Consider the following 24,958-nt stretch of genomic DNA (forward strand, 5'->3'; position numbering starts at 1 on the left):
TGCAGTAGTTTGAGAACCAGAATCTCCTGGTTCTTCCTTCACAGAAAGGATTAATCTCTATCTCAACATCTGACACATTTGAATACTGTGTTTACAGTATGACATAAGCTTCTGTTGAACTTGTGATCAACCAAACTCTTACAGAACTGGGCCTAACCGGTTCTATGCTAGATAAGGAATGGGCTAGCCATTGGATTAAGCAGTGGTGCTGTCTAAGCTGCTTTTCTGCTAGTGGTGTTATAGCCATAATGGTCTGAGGATGTGAAGATTGGTTGCTAGAGATGACTGTTCACTAGACCAGTTAGTCTAAGTGGGAGGGAAAGGGGGGTACACACCCGAAGAATGGTTTGCCTGCCCCAAAAGCTTGCCTGTGTTTCTCCCCACACCCCTGCTTTGTTGGTCTAACAAAAGGTATTTTCTTTGCTTAGTGAGTCAAAGCTACTACCCATCTTTGCTCTTGCCCTCACCTTATGCATCATGCTTGAACTAATCCAGGTGAAAAATAATTGCAAAAAAGAGGAGCTTTTTTAGCTCTTTCAGTTCACTCTGCGATCGCACAAATGCTTGTGGCAGTACAGTGCTTGGAAAAGAAGTAAGTGCCTGAGTGTTGTGGGAGGTGGTAATTACTTGTTATGGCTGCCATAAGACTTACATGACTGAGACTGTGCTCTTAGAAATGCATCTGGTTAGTGATTAAAAATTGCTGTAACTTTTTACCCTAATTTCACAGTTGTAGGCTTTCTCTCCAAATAGTAGTGGTAGGGAACAATTCAGCATAATTCAATTAAAAATTAAAATATAATTTGATTACAGTTTGTACCAGGAAAATGCCATGAAATAGTGCTTTTTTTTTTTTTTTTTTTTTTTTTTTTTAAACCTACCCTAGCTGTTCAGGGCAAACTTTCTATGGCTTTGCTACTCTGCAGTTTGTAGATCATCTGTTTTTTGTCATGATTGATTGAACTCACTAAGTAGTGATATTTATTATCCTACTTAGGAGTTGGTTGAACTTCGAGCACAGTTCTCAATATTTGATAATATGTAGCTGCTTATCATGAGGCAGTGACCAAGAAGCAGTGATTTCATGCTTTGGGGATAAGTTACTGCAGCTGTAGAAACAGTGCAAATTACCTTTCTAAAGAAGTGGCTAGAGGAGGCCAAGTTACTTCTGCTTGATCCATTTGTTTATGAGAAAAGAGATGCTGCATCAGTGGATTAGAGCTACAGTCACATAGTCGAGCAAACCTGTATTACTGTGGTATTTGCAAGTAGGGAACTTGCAAAATAGCCTTTAAGAGCATATTTAAGTGTCATGGGGTAACTAATAATGGAGTTGTAGAATGAGGCTGTATTAGTACTGGGGTTTCTCAATAGCTTAACCAAATGACACTGGAGGCTATTTGGGGTGGCAGTAAAACAGTAGAAATAGTGTTATCAAACTGTGTAAGATTCCTTGATTCAATATTTCTGGCAGCCATTTGAATTGTTTTGAGTGTGAACACATTTGCAGAAATATTTTTCTGCTCCTGTGACAGTGTGTTCAGATACATGCAAAAAAGGTCTCTTTTCTTGCAGTTTCATGAGCCAGGATACTATGCAAACTTCTTTTGGCTCTTACTACAGTGAAAATGTGAAGTCAAAAAGAGTCCGCTATACCTGAACTTCAATCACATAGTGCTTCCTCTGAGAGTTGGAAAGGAAGGAGGAAGAGGAGAAAGACACCTCATAATTTAGAGAATCAGACCTTATTGTGCTCAGTAAAACACTTAAGACTTTTAGACCCGTATTTGTGTGAGTTCAAGGAAACTTGGGTGAGAAACTGGCAAAGGGAATGTTGTTGTGTGCCAGGGTTCCTGTGATTCTTGAAATAATTCTAATTTTCGCATTGACAGTTGATGTTATGGTTAACACAAAAATCCGTAATCCAATGCCTTACTGTCAGTGTTGGCATTTATGCTGAAAATCCGCCATGTGATTTCTGTGGTATTTTGGCCTAGATGCTTAAGTGGTGCTTGCTGAAGCATGACATGAAATTCAGTGTTTTGCTCTGATTGTGTAAATAATTATTTTCAGTAGTATTTATTGGCCAAACTTCTGGCTGAGTTTTTTTAACATAAGAGTTCCCCACTTTAATCTCATGTTCAAGACTTGCAGTCTGTATGTGGGGGTTGTACTTAGTTGAGGGCTTTTTGTTTTCCTTTCCACCCCAAAAATTAGATTTTCAAATTCAAACCAGATTAAAAAAAGTATTTCTAAAATTACAGATCTCTCTTACAGAAGTGTATAATGATGTTGTAGGAAAAAACTATTCATGGTTTTGTTTCTTAAGTGATCTAAATTTTTCCAGATTATGACATTTAGAGATAATCAAATTCATTGCATTTTGAAAAATGAATAAATAGCATTCATGTTGTGACAAATGAACATATGCCAAGTAGATAGTTTGACCTAGGATTTAATAGATTATAAAGATCATTTGTGTGTGTGTGTGTGTTTTTTTTATGAAGATTTCTTCAATGAAATACTTTAACAGCAATTAATAGGGTATTTTTGCTCTTTGAAGTTATTGTAGAGCCCCATGTTGTAAAATACACACATCTTTAAAATAATAATTTAGGGGATGTTGGAGGGGTCTGTATAAAGAAGAAGAAACAGACTTGCAATGATGAATGGTTTATGAAGGTTTTAGTTTTATGTCTGAGCAGGTATATATTCTAGTAAAGATACTCTAGAAGTCTCCAATTGCCTCCAAATGTGTCATGAATTGGGTCGTTCCCGATGTATGCTGGATTTGCTTTACACAAAACTGAGTTATTTTGTAGCAACAGTTCCCTTGAGAAAGCGATGCCCAGTTTCCGACTCGATCTTCCTGGAAGAACACGCAGGCCTATTGCTGTGGGTTTTTTTGGCCATTTCCCTTCTTGTAAAGGGAAAGGAAGAAGGACTTACATATTTTGTTATGACGAAGAAGCTGGTCACCAATAGCTGCCTAAGGGTTTAGTAGAAGCGAAACAATAGGTCTCAACAGCACTATGAAATGGGCTTTTTGTAGTCTGAACGCTTCTGGGGTTCTCTGTCTAGACAGAATTACTGGGACTGTTTTAATAGCTTGAAAACTCTGATTTGCTGTTATTGCTGTGTCCATGCTCTGCTATATGCTTTCCAGCTGATGAGGGAATGTTGGGACAGTAAACACCATGAAACTTCAGGTGTGGTTAACTTCACCGATTCAGTAAGCCTGAAAACAGAACTGGCCTCATTAATGAATATGTATTTAGCACCTTTGAGGACTGGCACAGATACTATAACTTTGGCCGCGAACATCGCAGGGCTTCAGATGTATGACATATTTGTAGTCCCTGAAGCAGCTATTCCACTAACACTTTCAGCTGAGAAAGAAGAGAGTAAAAATAGCAGTGGTAAACTTTCCATCTGTATTGCTCAGAACTGAATCCTGAAAGAAAAAAATATTCAGCATCTTATGCTCATAATTAAAGATGTTTTTATGGCAATTCACGGTTCTTGCATAGCACAGACATCCGGAAATCTTTTAAGTACTTTACAGACACAACTGATACCATCATTTCTGTGGTATGAGGATGCTGAGGCATGGGGAGAGATGTGGCCCTTCCCACAACCATGCAGCTAATCGGACTGAACTGGAAATAACTGTCTGCCTTCCCCCCTCGCTGTGCCTAGACCTCTGGGATATTCCCAGTCTCCCTCCTCCTGTTGTCCTGTTGCTGTGATTGAGATCTCTCATTACTCTGCACAGGAGCAAGCGCAAAAGTCTTGGAAGTGACACCCGTAACAGCTAACTTCTGTGACTTCCAGAGTACAGGTTGTGCTAGCATAAGCAGACCAGAATTGCTATAAAATGCATGTTTTCACCTAATTGATATAAATTGAGGCAGTAATGTCTTAGCTAGAGCTGACTCGAAGGGGGAAGTCCTACGTGCGCAGAGCTGTCCTGCTTGCGAGGGCAGCTGGTTCGCCTGCAGGGGATGGAGTCCACAATCCACATAATCTGCTTGGGGTTTATCGAGAGTGGACAAGGTTGGAGAACTTTGCCACCTGGCATGTGTTTGTGGCTAGGGAGGAATTAAAAAAAAAAAAAAAAAGCAAGCATTTCAGGTTGTTCAATAATCGACTTCTGGTCAAAAAAGGCCCCCTTTTTTCTTTTTTCAAATCACTCTTTTGCATATGCTAATGATAGCTATTTGAAATGCTTCCTATTTAGCTTTTTCTGAAGGCTGGTTTCCAAATGGCACCTGCTTGCTTTGAAACTGTTACAGGCAGATGGGCTCCCTAGGAGAAATACAGTGGTGTACCCATAAATTTAACTTGGGTCTTCCATTCCCTCACAGGAGTCCCGTTTCCACAGAGACCAAATCACTTGTTTCAAGGATATTTTTAGACGTGCTGTTTAGCTCATGGAATAACTTTCTTCCTTAATAGAAGAGCAAATTGTAACAGAATTCCTCTGAAAAGTGTCTCTTGCCTTTTTCTGTCATGTTCTTCACTTTCTCCTTTTCTTCTGCATAACTTCATGTTCCCCTTTCACTGTCATCATCTTGTCCAAGGCTACTCTTCCTCACTTCTCCTGTTTCACTTTCTGTATGACCATTGCCAGTTCATAAGAATCTCTAATACTGTAAAGGAGTTTATGGAGAGTAGGGAAGGGGGCCAGCCTTTAGTTTAAAAAGATACTGTCTTAAAAATAAAACCCCTGGGACATTTTGCACCTCAGTTAAACCAACAGCGCTTCCTGAGTCACAGGCTGAGCAGCATTTATAAAGAATAAGGATACCACAGAGCCAAACCTCTGCTGTCCACTCAAAACACCTTGTATACGTCAGTTAGGCATGGACCTTGCTTAGGAGTTGTCAAATGTCCTTTGGCCCTGCAGTAAATATATTTTATGTGTCAACATTTGTGCTGATGTTTGAGGTGAGCTTGATGTGTCATGTTCTGATGGGTGGTGTAATGGTAATGAGCATGGAAAGATAAGTTTGTTACAGTAACTGTTCTGTTTTGGGAAGTCTGTCCCTAGCTAAAACAATCCGAGATGCTTTTAGTTTTCTGTTAGTAGTAGTACTACAGAGTAGAAAAGATATTTTACTGCATATCAGGCTACAACGTGCACTAAGTCAGTGTCTTAGGAGATACTGGCAAAACTGCTACGTTGGCTTTCTGAAGGGTTAGAATATGGAATAGTTAGAATATTTATTCGGTGATGCAGGGCTAATTTTAAATTTAGAGATTCATGATTTTTTAATAATGCTTTAGCCTGTATCTATTTAACTGGCGTCCTATGAAATTGAGCTTGTCTTGACTTTTGTTTCTGGAGTATGTATTGCCATGGCAGCAAGGTGCTTCACTTAAAATATAAGCTGTTTTCAGAAACAGACTAACATCACAAGTGAATCCAAAGCAAATCAGCGTAGAAGAAAACTGCAATGCTAAAGCAACTGTATGTGTTAAAGGAATTCTCTTGCTACCCTGTGCTTTCTGGTGTTGTCCTGTGATTCTTATTCATGCATCTGTTTCCATAGTACACTTAGGCTGTAAACCACTTAGAAAGGGAACTTTGCATTTATCATGATACTGGAGCTCAGGTGCTGCAAAGCCTATCAGCATTAATACCGCTCCATCCCTACTTCAGTGCCACATAGAGGTTCCTGTTCCTCATTTTTGTGCTGTTGCTGCATTTCTGCCTGCCTTTTAGGCTGCAACAGCTGGTAGATCAGCAAAATTGGATGCATAGTTTCCATATGTTGCCTTTAAAGATATATGCTGCCCACCCCACCAACAGCTGGAATGAAGTCAGTGCGGGCGAGACTTTGCTCTGAGATCCTAGTAACACGTTCGTCGGAATCAGCTCGGTTCTACTGTATGTTGGACTGTTTCTAACAGTAAGGGGAAACAGATTCTCCTAGAAGAGCTTTACGGCATGTCTCGAAAAACATCGTGCCCTGGCTGTGGTGACAGACCACCAACGTGAGCTGCTGCTTGGTTACCAAGGGGATAAAATATTGCTCCAGGGAGATGTTTTTATACAGTTGCTTATTCATATTACAGTAGTGGCCAAAAGCTCCCTTGTGCTCAGCAATACAGAAACATTAAGGAAATGCCAGTTTCAGAGGCCACAATCCAGTCTGGTTTCACTTCATCATAACACCGGGCAAGCTTGACGGCCTGTAGCTGGATGATTAGTGCTATACTAGTCTTCTCTTGTAACTTCTGTTCTCCCTTTTGCAAGTACCTTTTCATTTGGCTGCTTGAAAGTCAAGTGTTATCTAGGCCTGCCAGATACCTTGCTGTCAGCTTGGGAAAGGAGCTGAAACCTTCCAAGTGTACAGCGGGAATAGCCTAAGCTGTAGCTTTTGATTTTCATTGTCAGAGCAGCAACAGCAGGTTCATAGCCAGTCTAGACTGGCAAAGAGTTTCTGAATAAACTGTTTTCTGCTACAGATATATTATCTTCCACACTGAATTATTCTTTATACAACCTGTAATAGGCAGTTCAGCAAGGCACAGAAGCCTTCTGGATAAATATTCTATAATCAGCTGAGTAACACCTTTTGATTTGTAGCTCTCTCAACAAGTTGTGGTGGCCAAATGCTATTAAACTCTTTCCTTCTTCCTACCCTCTGTTGTCCCCCTGCCCCCTCCCAATTTGGAAGATATTTTTAACTCTTTTATGTTTTGCATACTCAAAGTTGATGATGATATTAATTCAGATTCTACTTATTTGCAGCTGTGAAGCAGCATGCAAGTGAGGATGTTTGTAGATTAAATAGCAATATTTGGGAGCCATCCAAGACTCCCTCTGATCCCTGAGTTTTGTGGAATGGTGTACGTTTACCACTGTAAAATACATTTAGCATGATATTTTAAACTGGAAAGGAAAAATGAGAAATAACTTACATTGATCAGAAACCAAAAAACTACCAAAACTACGATCTCAAAAAATCCTTATGAAAGCATAGTGTCTTCAAATGCATTAACAAGGCAACTTGGTCTTTTTGTTCCAGTTTTGTGGAAAAGAGGGAGGGGCAGAGCAGTAACTATTTTGTTAAATGGTGGGAAGATTATTAGCATCCAGGATATCTAAATGAAATTCTTGGGTGTGACCCTGGGTAGGAGAGAATCTAATTTTTAATTTGCCATGCTGTGGAGTGAAAGTTAAGAGGTACTTACGAAGATGGTGTAGATTTACTGACAAACTGATGCTCCTCCTTTGAGGACTGCTCTATTAAACCTATGTAATATTTCAGTTATTTAGTTACAGCTCCATTTTAAAGTATAGACGTGTAAATTCATGCCTGTTTGGAGTCAGTTTTAAAGAGCTACAGTGGATGGAAGGGATTCTTTGTTTTGTCGTTCCCCCCCCCCCCTTTTTTTTTTTTTTTGCTTTTATGATGCAAAATTTTTTTCTAAACTGATGTTTATTTTCTCTACAGGTATGGTGTTAGTCCTGAGAACATTATTCTGTATGGTCAGAGTATCGGTACTGTCCCTACAGTAGACCTGGCATCTCGGTACGAGTGTGCAGCAGTAATCCTTCATTCTCCTCTGATGTCTGGATTACGGGTAGCCTTTCCTGACACTAGGAAAACCTATTGTTTTGATGCTTTTCCAAGGTATGTATAAATGCTGCAAAGGGATTGTTCTGTACTCAGTGTGCTATTTAGATGTTTGAAAGGACCTAGTCAGGTAACTTTCTAGGGAGCTTGTCTTAAATTGTGGCCTGCATTTTGAACTTCAGATATGCACACCTAAATCAAAGCGGAGATTCATCCTATAAACAGGCTGATCTCAGTCTCAAACTGACATGATAGTCAGTTTAGTGAACATAAAAAGTCTTAGTGTTTACATCTGCTTTCCTCCTTTTTTTGTGTGTTATGACTTGTTAACATCAGAATTTTTATGCTATCAACTTTGGAATAGTAGCTTAACAATTGCTAATGCACTGCTGAATCCTTCAGGCTAATGACTAACAAATTAGTAATCCTACACTAATGTTTCAGTTGACTTTGATTTAGAAGATAGTACGATATCATGAAATGGATGTGCTGTTTTCAAGTTGCTTGCTAGTATACTGCTAGTTTTCACAGATCAGCAAAGAAAAAGGAATAGATGATGGCTGCTTTAAAGGGAGAGAACAAGCGAGGGTCAGAAGCTGGAGTGTTAGTCTGGTGTGGTTCACCTTTTTTGCTTGGTTCGGCATTTCCTGTGTGATCTGGGGGAATGCCTTTCAGTGGTGTGTGGCTTTTGGGGGGTTTTTTGGTTTGTTTTTTGTTTGGGTTTGTTTTTTTGCCTTTGGTTCTTGTAAGTAAAACAATTCTGCATCCCTGGTATGCTTGTCTACATAAAATCAGTAAAAATAGAAACAAATGCAGGTCTCGCTAGTGGAGATCATGTAAGCTCCTAACTTCTGTGATCAAGATAAGTATGTTGCTGTCCCTCTTTCCGAAGATGCCAAGCTTGTTTAAGGAGCTCTAACATTTCGCATACAGAAAGCTGTATACGACTTGTTTTGAGAGAGCATTTGTCTTTATAGCCTAGTATCTCATTTGAAAAGAAATTGCAACAGACTTAAAAGAAAATCCAAATGCTTGGGAATAACGGATGTTCTAGGAGTCTTTTAAAACTTCTCATCTGACCCAGTTTAGATTACACAAAAGCCAAGTCCAAAGAGTTGGAAATCAGTAAATGAAACTTACTAATTATTTTTTATATATTTTTAGGTGTCTGCACTTGATGTTTACAATATTCACTATTCAAAATACTGAATACATTTGAAAATCTTCAAAAGTTCCTTTTTGATGCTTTGTTTTGCCTGTGTTTGGATTTTTTATCTTTCTTGAAAGAGCTTGGATTTTATTAATGGAAATTTAAAAAATCATTTCTGTAGAGCTGATAGGACAAACCATACCTCTGACTTCATAGTTAGTTTTTTGTTTTCACAGTCAGTCTTCATGTCATTAATTACATAATGATTCTCTAAAACTTGACTACATTCTACATTGCATGTTTTATCATTTGGGCTTAGTTTTACTAACCTCTTACAGATGTTTAAGAAAATACCTTAAAACACTTGACTGACTTTGTACAGTTAAACTTCCAATGTTGTTAAAAATGTATTATTTTTTGAGACATTCATTTAAATAAGAAAGGCTTCGGTGCTTGTCTAGGATGAGCTTTGCAATTATGTTTAGCAGAAGGAGGATTGAGCAAAATGTTGATGCTTTCCTGGACAGGGTTTGTCATATATAAAAATACAGCTTAAGTATATGTGGCAGGAATAAGCATGATTTAAGAAGACAAGTATGTAGTCGCTAATCTCTTGATAACCTTCAGATCTCAGCACAAGTTCCTTCGTGGGACTGTGGACCACTAAAATATCTCACAACTTTCTCCAGAGCAAGATGGACAGTTCAAGACAATGACAAAGCTATTTGTGGGAGCTGGGCACTGAGAATGTGAGAGGGAAGCCGGTCTCTTTATAGCAGCGTGTGCAGACTTGGGGGAGGTGGGGGGAGAGGCAGATTAAAAAAAAAAAAAAAAAAAAGTCCAAATGGTCCATGGCAGGGAGCATATGAAAGAGACTTGCTGAAGCCTTGTGCGAAGCTTGGCTTTGCTTCAGGAGGTCACGTTTGTAATGAGTGTAGTAGGGGACATTCATAGCATTTATCATGCTTGTTTTGGTCTCAACAGATTAAAATTAGAAGCGGGGGGGGGAGTGTTAGGAATCATATCTATAAATCTGTATGCCTAAACAGCCAGATGACCAAGTACATAGCTCTCACAGTAACTATATTCAGTCCCAATGTTCAGTATTCTTGCAAATAAGTTAAAATGTAAATTGTTGAAGGTGTGGTCAGAACTTGAAATTCCTTTTCACAAACTTGTTCATCCTTAAATTTAATATTAGCAAATGTTTCTGCTAGAGGAAAAACAAAGCTTTAAAAATAGCTCTGTTCACAAAACTAAGTGATTAGCTGATATCAGCTAAATCAAATAGCAGTTTAAAAAGAAATAAAAGGGGGGGAGGACGTTGAAAACAGATGGACTGTAGTGCACGAGTATTTTGCTCTTAACCTACTAAGCTGTTCCTTGCTGTCAGTCTGACTTCACTTACACTGTAAGCAGTGAAAATAAACATCTGTGCGCTTCCGTGAATGTGCACAGCTCAACTGTCTGTCTTCACGGTAGGAAACAAAATAGTTCTATGTGCACTACAGTGAATTGCTATTATGTGCATTTTATGTTCGGACTCCATGAGAATGTGGTCTCTGTAGATTTTTCTAGCTGCAGAGTGGTGTGACTAAGAATACTAAGTAAGTCTAATGTGCAGTTTAAATACTGCCTTATGAGGCTCTGAGTTGGCAATGGGATGCTTTCCAATTTTCTGCAAAATACAAATATTATCTAGCTTAATGTTCTGTGAATAGATGTGAAAAATTAGTTTCATTAACTGAGTACTGTAGTGAAAGGCCTTCCCTGGTTTCCTACAATAAATGAGAATTTAAAATCTAGCCACCAACGTGATATATAAAAATCTGTATGTAAGTGACTGTACATAGCTGGCATAGCTGTCACATCATGGAACTCAGCGGCAGACCCTTTGTGGGCATAAGACATCAGTTTATATAGCATTTTAATGATAAAATATTTATATTTTGGCTGTGGTATGAATTTGGTGATGAAAACTATGAAACAAATTATCTATACATTATTCTGATGTTTCTTTTATGTTCTTGGGATACTTTTCTACATAACTGCATAGCTAAACACAACTGAAGTTCCAGACAGGAAAAGTGAAATGTGTTGCATTTTAATTTTAAATAACACTTTTCCTCTTTAAGTGACACAAAGTCTGTTTTTTGGCAAAGCACTGACACGGGGACAAAAATGTGTTTACAGTCAGCTGTTTACTGGAATACCAATGACTGTTCTCTAGAATATTAGATGCTAAGGTTTATACATGTGAAGTCTGTTGTTTTGATTTACATCTTAATTTTTAATTAACTTCATATTTTCATACAGCTTCTTTAAACCTGTTTAAATCAGTGTATGTTGGGGTCTGTATTTTTAATTATTTTAAGCAATCAGACTGGCCACTTTGTAAAGTCTCTAGCCTTACCCAAGTGGCATACTTTCTCCTTCTGGAGTAGGAAAATCCATACACTTTTACTAGCTAGCTTTAAGAAATCAAATATTACCGATATTAATTTTTCCACCCACTTCATCCCATACTCTGCATCGTGTCCTGAGGCAAAGCATAATTCTGTTATTGGCCGATTCCTGCATCTGTTGATGTGAGCGGAGCTGGCTAGGAAGCAGGGAGGTCGTTAGCCTCAGTACCTGTGTACTGACTTGCAGTTATTGGTAACCACTTTGGTGGGGTGGCTGCCTGGAAATTCAAGTCCATGCCTGCACGAGGGCAGTCTGAGAAAGGTGTTATTGATTGCTTTGAAGTTCATGTGCTGCCACTTTAGTTCATATTTAGGGTTTGCAGGCCTGACCTCACAGGTATGTAGGTGTCTGTGTGGCTCTTTGCTTCCCTCTGAACCCGCGTCCCTGCGAGAGGCAGTGCGCTACGGGTGCTGCCTGCCAAGCGCAGCCGGGACCAGGGGTAAAAGCTGACTTCTGGGCCACTTTTGAGTCAGAGCTGGGGCAGAAGTCAGATGCATACAACAAAATCCTGTCTGAATTTCTTTCTGTTTGCTGTTAAATATCCCTATGTAGCACTGTTCTTGCATCATTTGCATTTTTGCCCTTTGAACTTACAGTTAGTATAAAGGACAGATCACTTTTCTTTATCTGAATCTGCCTAATTTGGGGGTTATAAGAGAGGCTTTGAACCTCATGATCAGAGTGGTTTTGTTGTTGTATAAAGCCTGGTGACCAGAATGCAGCTAAATGGCTCCTAATATGTTAAATTGAAGGGTGATAATGTGTAATGGGAAGAGTCTGCCTTGGTAACATGTCACTTGGGGTCGTCTTTGCCTCTCCGTGGGTTTCCTCAGTGGTTTCTGTGAGTAGATGTGCACGCTGTTCTCTTGCACCAAAGTTCACTTGTGCTGATGCCCGTGCAAACTTTGTGTCACTAGAGCTGGCAGCGCGACGGTAGTGCAGGCTGCCGTCTTCACGCGCGCGTTGTGAGTAAGCCTCGTCCTGTTGCACGTGGACACAAATCCAAAGGTATTGCGGTGTTAAAAACACGCAGCGCTAATTAAACTTGCTTTCTTAAATAGTGCAAACGTAAAAAGCCCCAAACTGAGCAATGTTTTTCTTTTCCATCCCCCAGCATTGACAAGATATCTAAGGTAACCTCTCCTGTGTTGGTAATCCATGGTACCGAAGATGAGGTCATTGACTTCTCCCACGGCCTGGCGATGTACGAGCGATGTCCACGAGCGGTAGAGCCCCTCTGGGTGGAAGGGGCTGGGCATAATGACATAGAGCTTTATGCACAATACTTAGAGAGACTAAAACAGTTCATATCTCATGAACTTCCCAACTCCTGAAGAAGTCTACCTGATTTTACCTCAGTTACTGTGAACGGAAGAAATTACCTGTTTTTGCACATGCTTTAACTGGATAGCTGTAATAGCTTTATACTATGAAGAAATGCCCTGACTTTAGGGTGTTCTAATCAAACATCTGATGAAATTTGTCTTTTATATCTGGAGATGATTCTACTAATGCACACAATATGGTCAACTACTGTAATTCCAACAATTTTTAGCTTCGTTGCCCTGAAGGAAATGGGAATACTAGCTGTTTATGGGGACACTTTTTACCTAGTGCTGTATTAATCGAAGGTCAGTTTTCTGTCTCACTTCTGATCGTTTCTAATTCTGTCCTACAAAGACTTTTTTTTCCGATGTTCTCAGTATGTAGAACACAACCGTCATGAGCTGCAGCTTGTCCTAAGCAATCAGTCGGGGGTTCAATCTAAGGGAGTACTTTCTTTGTAAAGTTTTTCTAGCTGTGGTATTGTAACTGGAAAGTTATTGTGATGAAGATCTCCCCTCCTCCCTTTTTGTGTTCTTTTGTTAACTTACTGATCTTCCCAAGTAAATTATTTAAATAGTTTTTCCTGAAAATAAGCAAACTACTACATGGGGCTAAATTCTGTAATGACCTCTCAATCACCTGTATAAACATAACTGGAATATTCTTAAAGGAAAAATGGACAAAATTGCTTTTATTTAGAAATAAATGTGTAAATTTACTACTAGAAAACTCATTTTAATATTCAGATGGTCTGAATAATAGCCATAACGGATATTTCCTTCTGTAAAGCATTCCTGTAGACTTTTTAAAAGTACTGTACATATTTGAATTTTCATTGTGCATAGATTCTTAATTGGTAGTTTTAATTTAAGTCTAGTTACAATAAACTGCAAAATTCTGGTTTGTATATGATTGAATACATTTTGTTAAAATATGTTTTTATCCCTATATTATTTTGCTATTAAAGTTTTATAAAGTTTCCAGGACAAAACAATTTACACATTTATGTTTTGATGAATTTATGTAACTAAATTTTCATTGAACTGATCTTTTTAGTTTAGAGGTAATTTGATTCTTTGACACTGGAATCGCACAGATTATGCATCAGAAATGCAAGACACTTAAAATTGTTACACTACTAGCATAGGTCTAATTTTTCCAAATTTAAAGGCCTTAAATGTACTGTAAGCCTCAGATTGTTGTATAAATTGATCGCAATTGATTGCAGTTTGTGTCCTGTTGCTAGAACGCAATGCAGTGATTGTAATGGAATAAAGGATGCATGGATTAGATTTTACTGAATTTTGAATTTTATTTGGGGTATAACTTTCATACAAAAAAGAAATGTAAAGTGCAGAAAACTTGGTAGGGTAACTTGAATTTTAGTGCTTGGTTCGTTCCTTGTGTGGAAAAATATTCTTAAGCACAAAGCTGCGTTTCCACTCACCTTTGTATGTAAATCAAATGTAAAAATAATTATTTTAAAATGGTGTTCAGCTGTGGAATGAAAAATTGTGTTTCATGGCCTAGAAGAGATGTTTTAACGCAACTGTCATGAGTCCTTATAAAAGGCCTGCTGTTAATGGTCGGCAAAGGAAGTGTGTATACTGTCTTTGAGGCTGAGCCTTCCCTTGGCCCTAGTCCTGTAAAGAACATTGGAATTTTCATTTACAGTCGGGGGGGGGGGGTGGAATGAAGGCACCCGACCTTCTCCACATCGTTTGGGTCCTTACGGTCTGAATCCTTGTATGCATGTTGTCCAGTGTTAATTCTAAATGCCCCAGGCTATGGGGCCTCCAAGCAGCTCTCTTGGTGACCTAACTGGCAGGTTTTGCCTGATCTTCATCTCAAGGCTGCCTCTTCCCTCATTTATTTCAAATATTCATATCCATATCTAACTGTGCACTTTCATAAATCCAGAGGGGGTGTTTTCCCGTTTCTGCATGGGCGGGCGTTCTTTTTGTCCCCCAGACTTCAGCTCTGGAAACAAAGCTGATGTCCATGGTATAGGTACTCTGGATAACTTCCAAAAGTTGTCTTCAACAGAACATCACTCTTTCAGACATTAAAAACAAACAAACAAACAAAAAAACCCTACTGCTGGACAACATTAGAATTAATAATAAAAAAGAAGTCTGTGGTCAACTCATGAAACTGCTTATAAGACAGCAAATCTGAGGTCCCTGTTTAAAGAAAAAAAAACAGAAGTTTTAGATTATGGAAAAAGGGGATTATGTAATGTTACGAAAGAGAAGCTTTGAATTAGGCTAGAAAAACAGTCCGTAAAACAGGAAGCTGCTAACACTTTCTCATTTGGATGTATAATTTTGGCCTTTAAGAACTTGTTCCACATATATTAGTTACCAAGGTGTCACTGTAAAAATGAATTTCTGGCTATGTGTGACTGGATAAGTTATCGTATGGGATTTGTCTTCCAAGAGTGTAAATGCTAACTAATATGTGTGTGGTGTTTTCTGTTTTTTTTTCTCCTGATGCAGATGCTCTTTCCATATTTCTTGTGCAACTTACCTGTCTTGGTTTATGTAGTACAACTGTATATGAAGTACAACTTTTTTTAGTAGTGCAAATGGAAGGCAAGGTGTGGCTCATCTGTTATTTTTATCAGTGACTGACTAATGTTTTTACTTTGAAAAAGCCAGAGGAAAAAATCTGTTGCCACTTTAAAAGTAGCATTTTTGAGGAGTTTGATATGTATTCTGTTTCAATTTATGTAACTGTTAAATTTAACTTCTGTTCACAAGCAGATCTATTATTGTTGATGCCTCAGCACTTTTTTTCCAGTTCTTCCATATCTTTTCTGTAATTTGTGGCAACTCTACTCAAGGTGCTGACCAATTAGCTTTCTAATGCCCAAACCTGTATCTTCACCTAGCATTGTACACATCTCTTATAAACCCTGTATCGTATTTGTTTTTTCTAACTGATGCTAAACATAGAAATGGAGAACCAATTCACTGTGTTCCTCTCGTTATTCGTTCACCAGTAAACCTTAATTTTTCTCATTGAGAACACACTTTTTTCCCTCCAGGTCCATTCTCACAAAATGTAAATTAATGATCTGGTTTAAGTCCATTTAACTTATCTCCATGTCCAGCCTCCCTTCTTTGTGGAAATGACCACCCAGCCTCGTTCCGAGATGCTTGTGTTGCAAGGGGTAAGAGGAGGCTTGGCGAGTGCTCTGCTACGGTGAAGGAGGTCAAGCACAAAAACTCTCTGCTTAGGGTTTGTGTTGCTTCAAAGCCCTGCAGGAATTCTTCAATCGACTTGAGATGAGCTCCAAAGTAAGAGATGGTATTTCAACTGTGGAAATATTTGGGTCTTATAACTTTGTTGTAACAAAGTAACAAGTTACCAAGTTAAAGTTATCCAGTTATCAAAGTTAACAAGTAAAATCTACTTCTTAAGCGAGGGGCTGGTGCTCATATTGCTTCTTATGTGCCTTTGCAGCTGTGCCTGCAGCACTGTCTTGTTTTGCAGCTGGGTTCCCGCAGTCACCAAATTAATTTTGAAGAAAAAAAAAAAACCACGCAAACAAACTTAGATTAACGTGCATGCGCTGAAGCCGAAGGCAAAACCCCCCTTCCGTGCGTTAATTGCAGCTTCTCCCGCGGGCATGGCGCTGCCGCCCCGGGCGGCGGCGGGCGCGGAGCGGGCACCGCGCGGCTTTGCGCGCTCCGGCTCGGGCCTGACGCCCCGGGGCGGGCTGCGCTGCGCTGCCGCGGTGCGCCCGGAGCCGCGGAGCCCGCGCCGCCCCCCGCAGCGCCATGCCGCGCAAGGGCCGCGCCGGGGGCCCCGGCGCCGCGGCGCCGCTCTGCGTTGCAGGTGCCTCCCCGCCGCGGGGGGCGGCCCGGGGGGGCCTCGGCGCCGCCGCGGCGCTCGCCGCCTCGCTCCTGCTCCTGCCCGCCTGGCCCGCGGCGCAAGCGGCCCGCTCCCACGGTCAGTAGCCGCGCGGGGCCGCGGGGGGGCCGCTCGGGGGGGCGGGCGCGGCTCCCGGCGGGGCGGCCCCGGCCCCGGTGCTCCCGGCTCCCGGCTCGGGGGCGGCCCCGGGGCTCCCGACGTGGCGGCCCCGGCCCCGGGGCTCCCGGCTCCCGGCTCGGGGGCGGCCCCGCCTGGCGGCTGCGCGGGACCCGCGGCACCGCCGCTGCCGGCCCGGCCCCGGCCCCGGCCCCGGCCCCGCCGTGCGCCGCCCCCTCGCCCGGCCGCGGGGGTCTCGGCGCCGCTGCCCGCGCGGGGGCGGCTCTGGGGATCGGAGGGGGAATCTGGCAGCTCGGGGTGTTACCTGGAGGGAAAACGAAGGGAAAACCGTCGCTGAGGGCCGGTTCGGCTTGAAGGCGCGGTTAGGCAGCGGGATTTGGCTGCGGCTTTGGGGGTGGCTGCCCGCAGTGGGCCCGTAACGCGTTTTCCTCTTTTGTTCTTCGGGCCTTTCGTTAATTAAGGGCTGCCTTCGAAGTGCAAGCATTGATCGTACCTCTGCTGTCTTCTTCCTTCTAAATGCCGCCATAGTTCATTCTAGAAAGTCTGCAGACCTGCTCGAAGATGTGATATCGCTTACACTTAAGGTCGCTTCCCTGTCGCGGTGCCTTGACCGTGTGCTGTAGTGCACTTAGGGAGGGATGCTCAGGCGCTGGCCCGGGGCCCCGTCGTAACGCAGGACAGAGCTACGGCCCTCCCGTGCGTGGGCCACACAGGAGCAATGGGCCATGCAAACCCTAGCTGCTTTCTCCTTTCCCTCTCCTTGTTCCTCCCGCTGATCTTGCACAAGCTGTTTGCTCCCCTCTGCTTCAGTTTGCCCATCAATAACAGAGTCAGAGAACTCATTCGTCCCTCAGGGGTCTTACAAATAGGACTCTTGCAATGTCTTTTCGTTGTTTTGAATGAAAGGTGTGGTAAACATGCAAAGTACTTGTATCGTTATGACGTATTTCCGAGTTATCCATTGCCTTCTAGTCCTGGCAGTCTTATTTTGCAGCTTACAGGGTTATATTTCACAGTGATGAAATTACAACCATAAATATATATTTTAATATGTAAAATTCTAACAATTTAATAGAGCTGGTAGCTAATATGATTGCAATATGCAAGTAAGCCCTTTGACTGTCAGTCATGACTACCTCAAGCTGATAACCCACATCTTGAGATCAAATAAAAAAGTATCTGAAGCTTCTAAAATGTACAGAAGGATGGAGATCCGCCTCTAGGAAATAGAAGAACATTTTTTAAAATCTCGTCCTCCCCTTCAGCAATGAAAGGGAATGCTGCAGCCGCATTCCAGGGCTCTGAGGACATGACCTCTAGCAGTATGTCGTTATGTTAAAACATTAACTATTTCAAACCCTTCCCTATATCTATTGGAATCGTAGAAGCTGCGTTAGGCCCTAGTGGTCTGGACCCAAAATGCAGATGGGCCGGCAAGAGTGTGAACATCTTCCTTCCTCAGCCATGTATGAAGAAGGCTTTATCTCAATCCGCTCAATATATGAGGTGCAATTGTAATCTGCAACAGGAGTCATGGCTATTATTAGTCTTTTCCAGAAAATTATATGGAATAGAACATATTCCTTTGGACACTGATATTTTGGAGGAATCTATGAATATATGTGTAAGAAATATATTTTTCCTGAGCATCCATTACAGAAAACATTAGTTTAAATAAAAACTAGCAAATAATACTTATTATATTATAGTACTTGAAAAGAGTTAATAAAATAATCCAAAGAACTAAATATATTATTAGTCCTTATAATCTATTGATTTGGCCTATCAAAATGTACAGTAAGCTTGTCAAAGTAGTGTAGTAAACTATAGTGTATTCAGGGATAGAGTAGAACATTCCTAAATGTATTTATATTATATATATATATATCTTTTAAGAAATACACGAGGAAGATTGTTCTTCACTGTTTATGTTTCATAGGTTTTATGTATTTATGATTATTTCAGAAAATAGCCTGAATCCCAACAGTTCTCTGTGGGATGTGGATGATGAGGGACTGTTCCACAGTACGAAAAGTCTTCCAGGGACCGCGGGCTCTTCCCAACCCTCTGGCCTGTTCAGAAGCAGCTCTCTCGTGCGCCGCGAGGAAAGAAGGAGTTTGCTAAGTCAGAATCTGAGCCAGAAATCACAAGGAAAGCAGGTGTCCTGTGACATGCTCCTTAAACTTTCCAGATACGTTTTAATGGACACCTTTGGACCTAGCTTGGCCTGGAATCTCTTCCGGTTTTATAACTGTGATGGAGAAGTCAATCAGCCTAACATTCGTATCAGTCCTCTCAAGGCAGCACGGCACAAAGTGAAGCCATTCCTGCTACGCCGGGTGCTCCAGCTCCTCGGGAGTATGGGAGTGTTGTCTGAAGCGCAGCAGTCCAAGGCCTTCTCGCTGCTGAAGGAGCAAATGCTTGAAACAAGGGGAATACAGCCGAAGCCCAAAGTGGAACAAAGTGGTAGGTACATAAGGAGAAGACGTGTTTTCGTCGGGTTGCGTGAAGTAGGTAGGGAGGAAGCAGTTGCTGTCTGCAAAATAGGAGATGCTAGACGAACGCTGGTGCAGAAGGCAGTCGCCGCAGACGGGCCATAGATTGGGAGCCACATTATAAGGAGACAGTCTGTGGGAGTCGATATAGTCACTAAAAGCAACATTATGGTAGTGCTGTACCCAGCTCTGTGGGGCCGCGGGTCCTGTGGCGGCCTCTGAGAGCAGCCGTAATGCAAGCAGGGGTCGTTAGCAGTGTGTTGTTCACAGCTCCCCAGGGCAGCGGCTGCACCAGCCTGCTCTCCCGCTCCGAGCTGAGCGCTGCCTGCAGATCTGCGTGGGGATGCTGCTCTGTCCCGAAAAAAAAACAAAAACAAAAACAGTATGGTGATAGCATTTGACAGCGAGGAGGAGGAGTAGGAAAAAAAAAAAGTTTGTTAATTAGCGTTGTTGTATGAGCTGGTGACCCGCGTCCCCTATTTCCAGGCTGCCCGAAAGGCTGGGCCGAGAGGGGCTTGCGGGGCCGCGGGCGGGCGGCGGGGCCCGGGGGAGCGGCGGGGCCCGGGGGAGCGGCGCGGCAGCGGGGGAGCGGGCGGGCGGGCGGCGGGGCCCGGGGGAGCCCGGGGGAGCCGCGCGGCAGCGGGCGGGCGAGCGGGCGGGCGGCGGGGCCCGGGGGCGCGGCGCGGCAGCGGCGCCGGTGCAAGGGCGCCGCCGCTCGGCCGGCCGCGGCGCAGCAGGCGCGGTGCCCGCGCAGCCCTTCGGGGCGGGCGGCGGCAGGCGGGATTGGGGCCCGGCGCCGCGGGTCCGCCGCTGCCGGGGGCAGGGTCGCCAGCCGGGGGCTGCGCTTCTCCGGCCTCGCCCTGCGCAGCGGTGAGGGGCAGGCTGGCCTCGCCGCGGGGCGCGCAGCCCGCTGTGGCACCTGCAGCCCTCGCGAGAGGTGGTTGTGCTGCGGGAGCAAATCCAGCCACAGCTGACTCAGGTTAGAGAAAGTTTGTTTTCTGTCCCTGCCTTACAGTGAGACCTCGCTAGTCGTCAATATTTGTTATTGAATGTTACAGTCATATCTGCAGGGAAAACATTACAGTCATTGCAACATGCTGAGACATGACATGTTAGAGGTTTCCTAATAGCTTGTAGCCCATTAGGGCATTGGAAAATGACCCATGTTGTTTGTTAGAAAGATAAACTTCAGTTTCTAACCCAGAGTAGCAATAACACTCCGGTGAGGCTTTTTTTTTTTTTTTTCCTGCAAGGAAGCACACGCTGATATTGGTAGTATGCTTGAGGCAGAAGAGTGTTAGTCACCATTTCCCACTTGCAGGTGTGAGGATGTTTTGAAACGGTCTTACGCTGAGGATGTGTCTTGTTACTGACCACTATTGTGCAAGCTTTAAACTGGTGCTGTTGCAAAAACAAAAATCAGCCTGAAAAATGAAATTTGGAAAAGAGTGAAAGGAAAACATTTTAGCTCCCGAGCACCAAGATGCAGATAACAATAGGCACTTCTGTGTTTCCCTTAAAGTGAATCTTCAGGAAAACAAGATATTTCCAGTCTAATTTGCTCTGTAATTTTCCTCCTCAGGCCAGTTAATACTGGGGGAAAATGACGCTGAAATCATTCACCTCAAAGTGTTTTTTTCCTGAGAAAAATAATCAGACCATTGTATCTGTGTGGATTTTGAGGCTGCTGAGGGAAAGTGCCTTTGAATAGCACTTGCACTTAGAGACTTTCAGTACTTGGTCAGAAAAAGTCATACTTAAACCAGAGTGACTTTGGCTTTGCTAATAATTTTGTAAGGCCTACACAAAGTTTAGTGCTAACTGAAGCCTATATTACATTGGCTCTTACTGATACTATGTAAATTAATAATTTTTAATGTATTTCCTTCTGTTTGGATTACAAGCCTATGAAATCTTTCACACAGAGTAAATATTTTAAAGGTGAGTGAGATTTGTAGGGCCCCGACAGGAGTAAAATAAAGGTTCAAGTTCTCTTCTACCTCAAATGTGACACTTCTACAATCACTGAATTTAGAGAGCTAATAATTTAGTTAGTATGTTTAGAGACAGAATAGTCTTGTCTTGTCTTGCCTGAAACTTCCACCTGTGGAGTCTTTCTCCAAAAAGGTGACTGCAGGCACTGTACCGCGGATAGCAACAACTCTGAGTCCCCGTGACCTATAGTCATACATGTCATATTCAGGTATGAACTAGGCACAATACTGACTAAGCTGCTTTTTTGGAAGCAAAATGGCAAAAGCCGTCTGAGACGGGAATAGAAGTGCCAGCACTAAGTGACAGATGAACAGCCGGTAGCAAAGGTGACAGCTTTAGAATTTCCTTGTGTTTATGGAGTACGAAAATGGGGGAGTTTTACCTCGATTTGTTTCTCTAGGCTGGATGCTTATCTTAATATTCAGTAATATTCTGTGTGCTAAAATAGGGTGTAAGAGGAGGGATGCGTTTTCTTCAGCGCAAGCGCGTGCTCCTCCCGCTCTGCGCGGCTGCCTGGTGGGGGCACGGCTGTGCCCCTCGCCCCATCCCCCTGCTCCCAGGCTGCTCTCATATTTTGTCTGACAGCGCTCGCTGCTTATTAACATAACTATAGCCTCTTTGTGCCCTCCGGCAGAAGAAATCCCGCACCAGAATAAATTTCAGGGGTGACAGATTGGAACGGTTTGGCCAGACGATGGCACACAAAAGTCTTTGGGCTCAGCAGCACCTGTGGCTTTGCACCTCCCCGGGTTGGCCCTGGGCAGGAGCGGTGGTGGGCACCTTTGCTGGCTGCTCCTCTCCCTGGGTGCTGGACCCCGGGGGGGAGGCGAGGGCTTTCAGGTAGACTCTGGGAAGGAGATGGCCGCGGCCGCAACAAGCAGTTAACTATCTTTGTGTGTCCCGGGAAGGGGTGCTCAGCTACGCTATATTTTAGAGCTAAGGAAAAGGTGATATTCTGCTTCCTAGAAAACAAAGCAGTCTGCAGGGGTCTTGCTGCAGGCAGGGCCGTGTCCACTGGCATCCAGACTGGACCCGGGAAAAGCAAGGAGCGCAGTGCCGGGCCGGGGCAGGTAAATGCACATGGTTTCCTCGAGGCCATGTCTTGTCAGAGCACCTTCTAAAGCGGAAGGGATTTTTCCTTTCTTCCACCGCGGGCGCTGACTGCAGGTTGATCTGGTTGGATCCCGCGAGGCCGACTGGCGGTGCCCCTCTGCCGGGCCGCCGCTCGGGGGCCGTTAGGGCAGCCCGCCGGGGCAGGTGCCGGGGCCCGCTGCCTCCCCGGGGCGGACAGGGCCGAGGCGTGCCCGGCGACAGCCTGGGGGGCTCAGCCCGCGGCCCTTCCTGGGGAGGCAGCTGGCCCCGGGCCCGGCGCTTCGCAGCAGGCTTTCGCCCCCGGCCGGGCGCGCTGGGGGCCTGCGCAGGGCCCCGGGTGCCCCCGGGGGAGGCTCCCCGCGGGGGGGCCCTCGGCGTGCGGGCCAGGGGGGCTGCCCCCGGCCCCGGCGGCGGGGGCCGGTCGCCGATATACGTCCAGGCTGGAGGGATCGTCCCCGGCTGGGAGGAGCCAGCGGCTCCGCTGCTGTAAACAGTGCGGGCACCGCCGGCGGCTGGAAGATGGATATAAATAGGGAGGCGGAGGGGAGGCAGGCGGAGCGGAGCGGCGGAGCAGCCTGCGCCTGCCGGCCGAGCCTCTGCAGCCGGGTGCAGCGCCGCGGGGCCCCGAGCGCCCCGGCAGCCGCGGCCGAGGCAGGAACCGCGAGGCGGCGTGAAAAGTTCGCGGCTCGGGGCCGCCGGGGTTAGGTAAGCGGCGCTGGCAGCCGGACTTGGGAGCTCGTCGGTGCTTCTCGTCGAGCTGCCGCTAGGTTTTCTTTTTTTCCCCTCTCCTCGCCGGCTCTGTGTGTGTTGCTGTTGTGGTTGGTCTCGCTGTCTGGGGCTGTGCGGAGCGGGGCAGAGTTGCAGTTTTCGCTCTTGCTAGGTGAGGTGGAGGAAAACGGTAGCGCGCCGTTAAAAAGACCATGTGCATTTGCGCCGGCTCCGCGCAGCGCCGCGGAGAAGAAGCTGGCGCGGCGCACGTGCCCCCGGCGGGCTGCCCCGCGGCTCCGCGGCCGCGGGCGGCGGCTTGCGGCGGGCCCGGCCCGCGCCCCGCGCCGGGAGCCCCGGCCGCCCGGCTCCTCCTGCCCGTCGCGGCGGACCGGCCCCGCCGGCGCCGCGGGACGCGTCGGCGAGCAGCGAGCGGCAGCGCAGCAGGTCGGTACCGCGCCCCTCCGCGCCCCTCCGCGCCCCGCCGCCGCCGCCGCCGCTGCCGCTGCCGCCGTCTCTTGCAGGGCCCTGCCCGGAGCCCGCCCCGCACCTCGCCCCGTGGCGCCCCGGCTCCGACACCCGCCGCGCCGCCGTCGTGGGCCGGGGGGCGGCCCTGCGCCTCGAGAGCTCCGCCGCCTTCCACTCCCTCGTCATCCGCGACGGAGGTAAGCCGGGCCGGGCCGCCCCCTCGGGTCCTGCCGCCTGCGGCTGCATCCTTCGCCCGGGCTCCGCACCTCCCCATCGCCGCGCTCCGGGGGCGCCGTCCAACTTTGCGATGTTGCGGGTGGAGGTGTGTGCTTTGCGCGGCAGGTGCCATCTCCCGCTTTAATTTGGGGGGAGGAGGGTGCCTTTGCCTGGCAGGCGGCATTTCCCGTCCCCTCGGGGTGTGCCCGCTCCCCGCCGCCCCCTAACCCCGCTCCTCTGCCCCCCCCCAGGGAGACTGGTGTTCGCCGACCGCCCCCACGGGCCGCCCATCACCCTACGGGCCCGCTACATCCTCATCCAGGACGGCGGGGAGCTGCACATCGGCTCGGAGCGGTGTCCCTACGGCTCGCGGGCCACCATCTCGCTGTACGGGCGGGCCGCCGAGGGGGCGGCCGTGGAAGGCTTCGGGCAGAAGTTCGTGGGCGTGGGGCGCGGCGGCGTGCTGGAGCTGCACGGCCGGCGGCCCCGCGCCTGGACCCTCCTGGACAAAACCCTGCACCCCGGCGGGCTCCGCCACGGCCCCTACTCCTCCGAGAGGCGCTGGGGCAGCCGCGGGCTCAACCTGCGCATCCTCGACGCCGGCACGGCGCGGGTGCTGGCGGCCGGGCGCTTCGACACGCACCTGCTGCCCGGCGAGGGCCGGCGGCTGCGCGACTTCCTGGCGCTGCAGGCGCCCGGCAGGGTGGTGGCGGCCGCCGTGGGGGACTCGGCGGCCCGCAGCCTCACGCCGGGGACGCGGCGGCTCCTGCGGGACCGCCTCGGCAGCAGGCACATCGCGCGCCTGGGGCACAGGTGAGGCCGGCGGCGGGCGCGGGGCTCGAACTCGCGGCGCGCTGGGGCCCGGCGCTTACGGCGCCTGCGGCGGGCGGGAGGGCGGGCGGGCGACCCGCGGCGCCACCATGGACAGCTCCGCGCCGGCGGCCGCCGCGCCTGGGCGCCCGGCTCCGCTTTGCCCCGACGGAGCGGCGGCGCCGGCGCGGGGGGTTCGAGCCCCGCGCCCGGCATCCAGCGAGCCGGGAGGGGGCCGGACAGGGCAGGCTGCGCTGCACCGTCCCCTCCCGCCCAAAGCTGTCCGCGAAGCGCTGACCATCCTCCTTCAAGACCGGCGCAGCCTGTAATTTGGTGTGCTCCTTCCTGCTCCCGCTCAGGCAGCCCTGGGCTCTGGTGGGGATCCTCGGAGGGGATCTGCTTTCAACAGTGGAAGATAAGAGAGAATATCATGGGAACGGGACAACGGGGCTAGCTGTAGCCCAAAGAGATTTCCAGACCTACGACGGAATCCGTTTCACCGTTACTGCTTTCAGCGGATGGGTGAAAGGTTTAGTGTCTCCCTACAGTTGTCTCTCTTCTGTTGCTTTGCTCTGTTTTTCTTCCGGCTGCTGCAAATCTGAATGATACGATGATGATAATATTGTAGAATTTTGCTCATGTGCATGTGA

The 24,958-nt window shown here is 46.2% G+C and overlaps 2 protein-coding genes across 2 annotated transcripts in view; both read left to right on the forward strand.

Moving 5' to 3' along the window:
* The window catches only part of ABHD17C (abhydrolase domain containing 17C, depalmitoylase), a 36,578-nt gene extending 22,755 nt beyond the window's left edge, over nt 1–13,823 (forward strand). The window contains exons 2-3 of the mRNA XM_067305340.1: nt 7,467–7,646; nt 12,320–13,823. Coding sequence (XP_067161441.1) covers nt 7,467–7,646; nt 12,320–12,539 — 400 coding nt within the window. The 3' untranslated portion in view covers nt 12,540–13,823. The remainder of the gene's footprint in view (nt 1–7,466; nt 7,647–12,319) is intronic.
* A 4,905-nt stretch (nt 13,824–18,728) lies between these two features.
* Nucleotides 18,729–24,958, forward strand: part of LOC106497269 (inactive cell surface hyaluronidase CEMIP2-like) — a 56,043-nt gene continuing 49,813 nt past the window's right edge. The window contains exons 1-4 of the mRNA XM_067305790.1: nt 18,729–18,997; nt 23,244–23,479; nt 23,750–24,311; nt 24,668–24,837. Coding sequence (XP_067161891.1) covers nt 18,729–18,997; nt 23,244–23,479; nt 23,750–24,311; nt 24,668–24,837 — 1,237 coding nt within the window. The remainder of the gene's footprint in view (nt 18,998–23,243; nt 23,480–23,749; nt 24,312–24,667; nt 24,838–24,958) is intronic.

Source organism: Apteryx mantelli, chromosome 15 (genome assembly GCF_036417845.1).
Source record: "Apteryx mantelli isolate bAptMan1 chromosome 15, bAptMan1.hap1, whole genome shotgun sequence".
Classification (NCBI taxonomy): Eukaryota; Metazoa; Chordata; class Aves; order Apterygiformes; family Apterygidae; genus Apteryx; species Apteryx mantelli.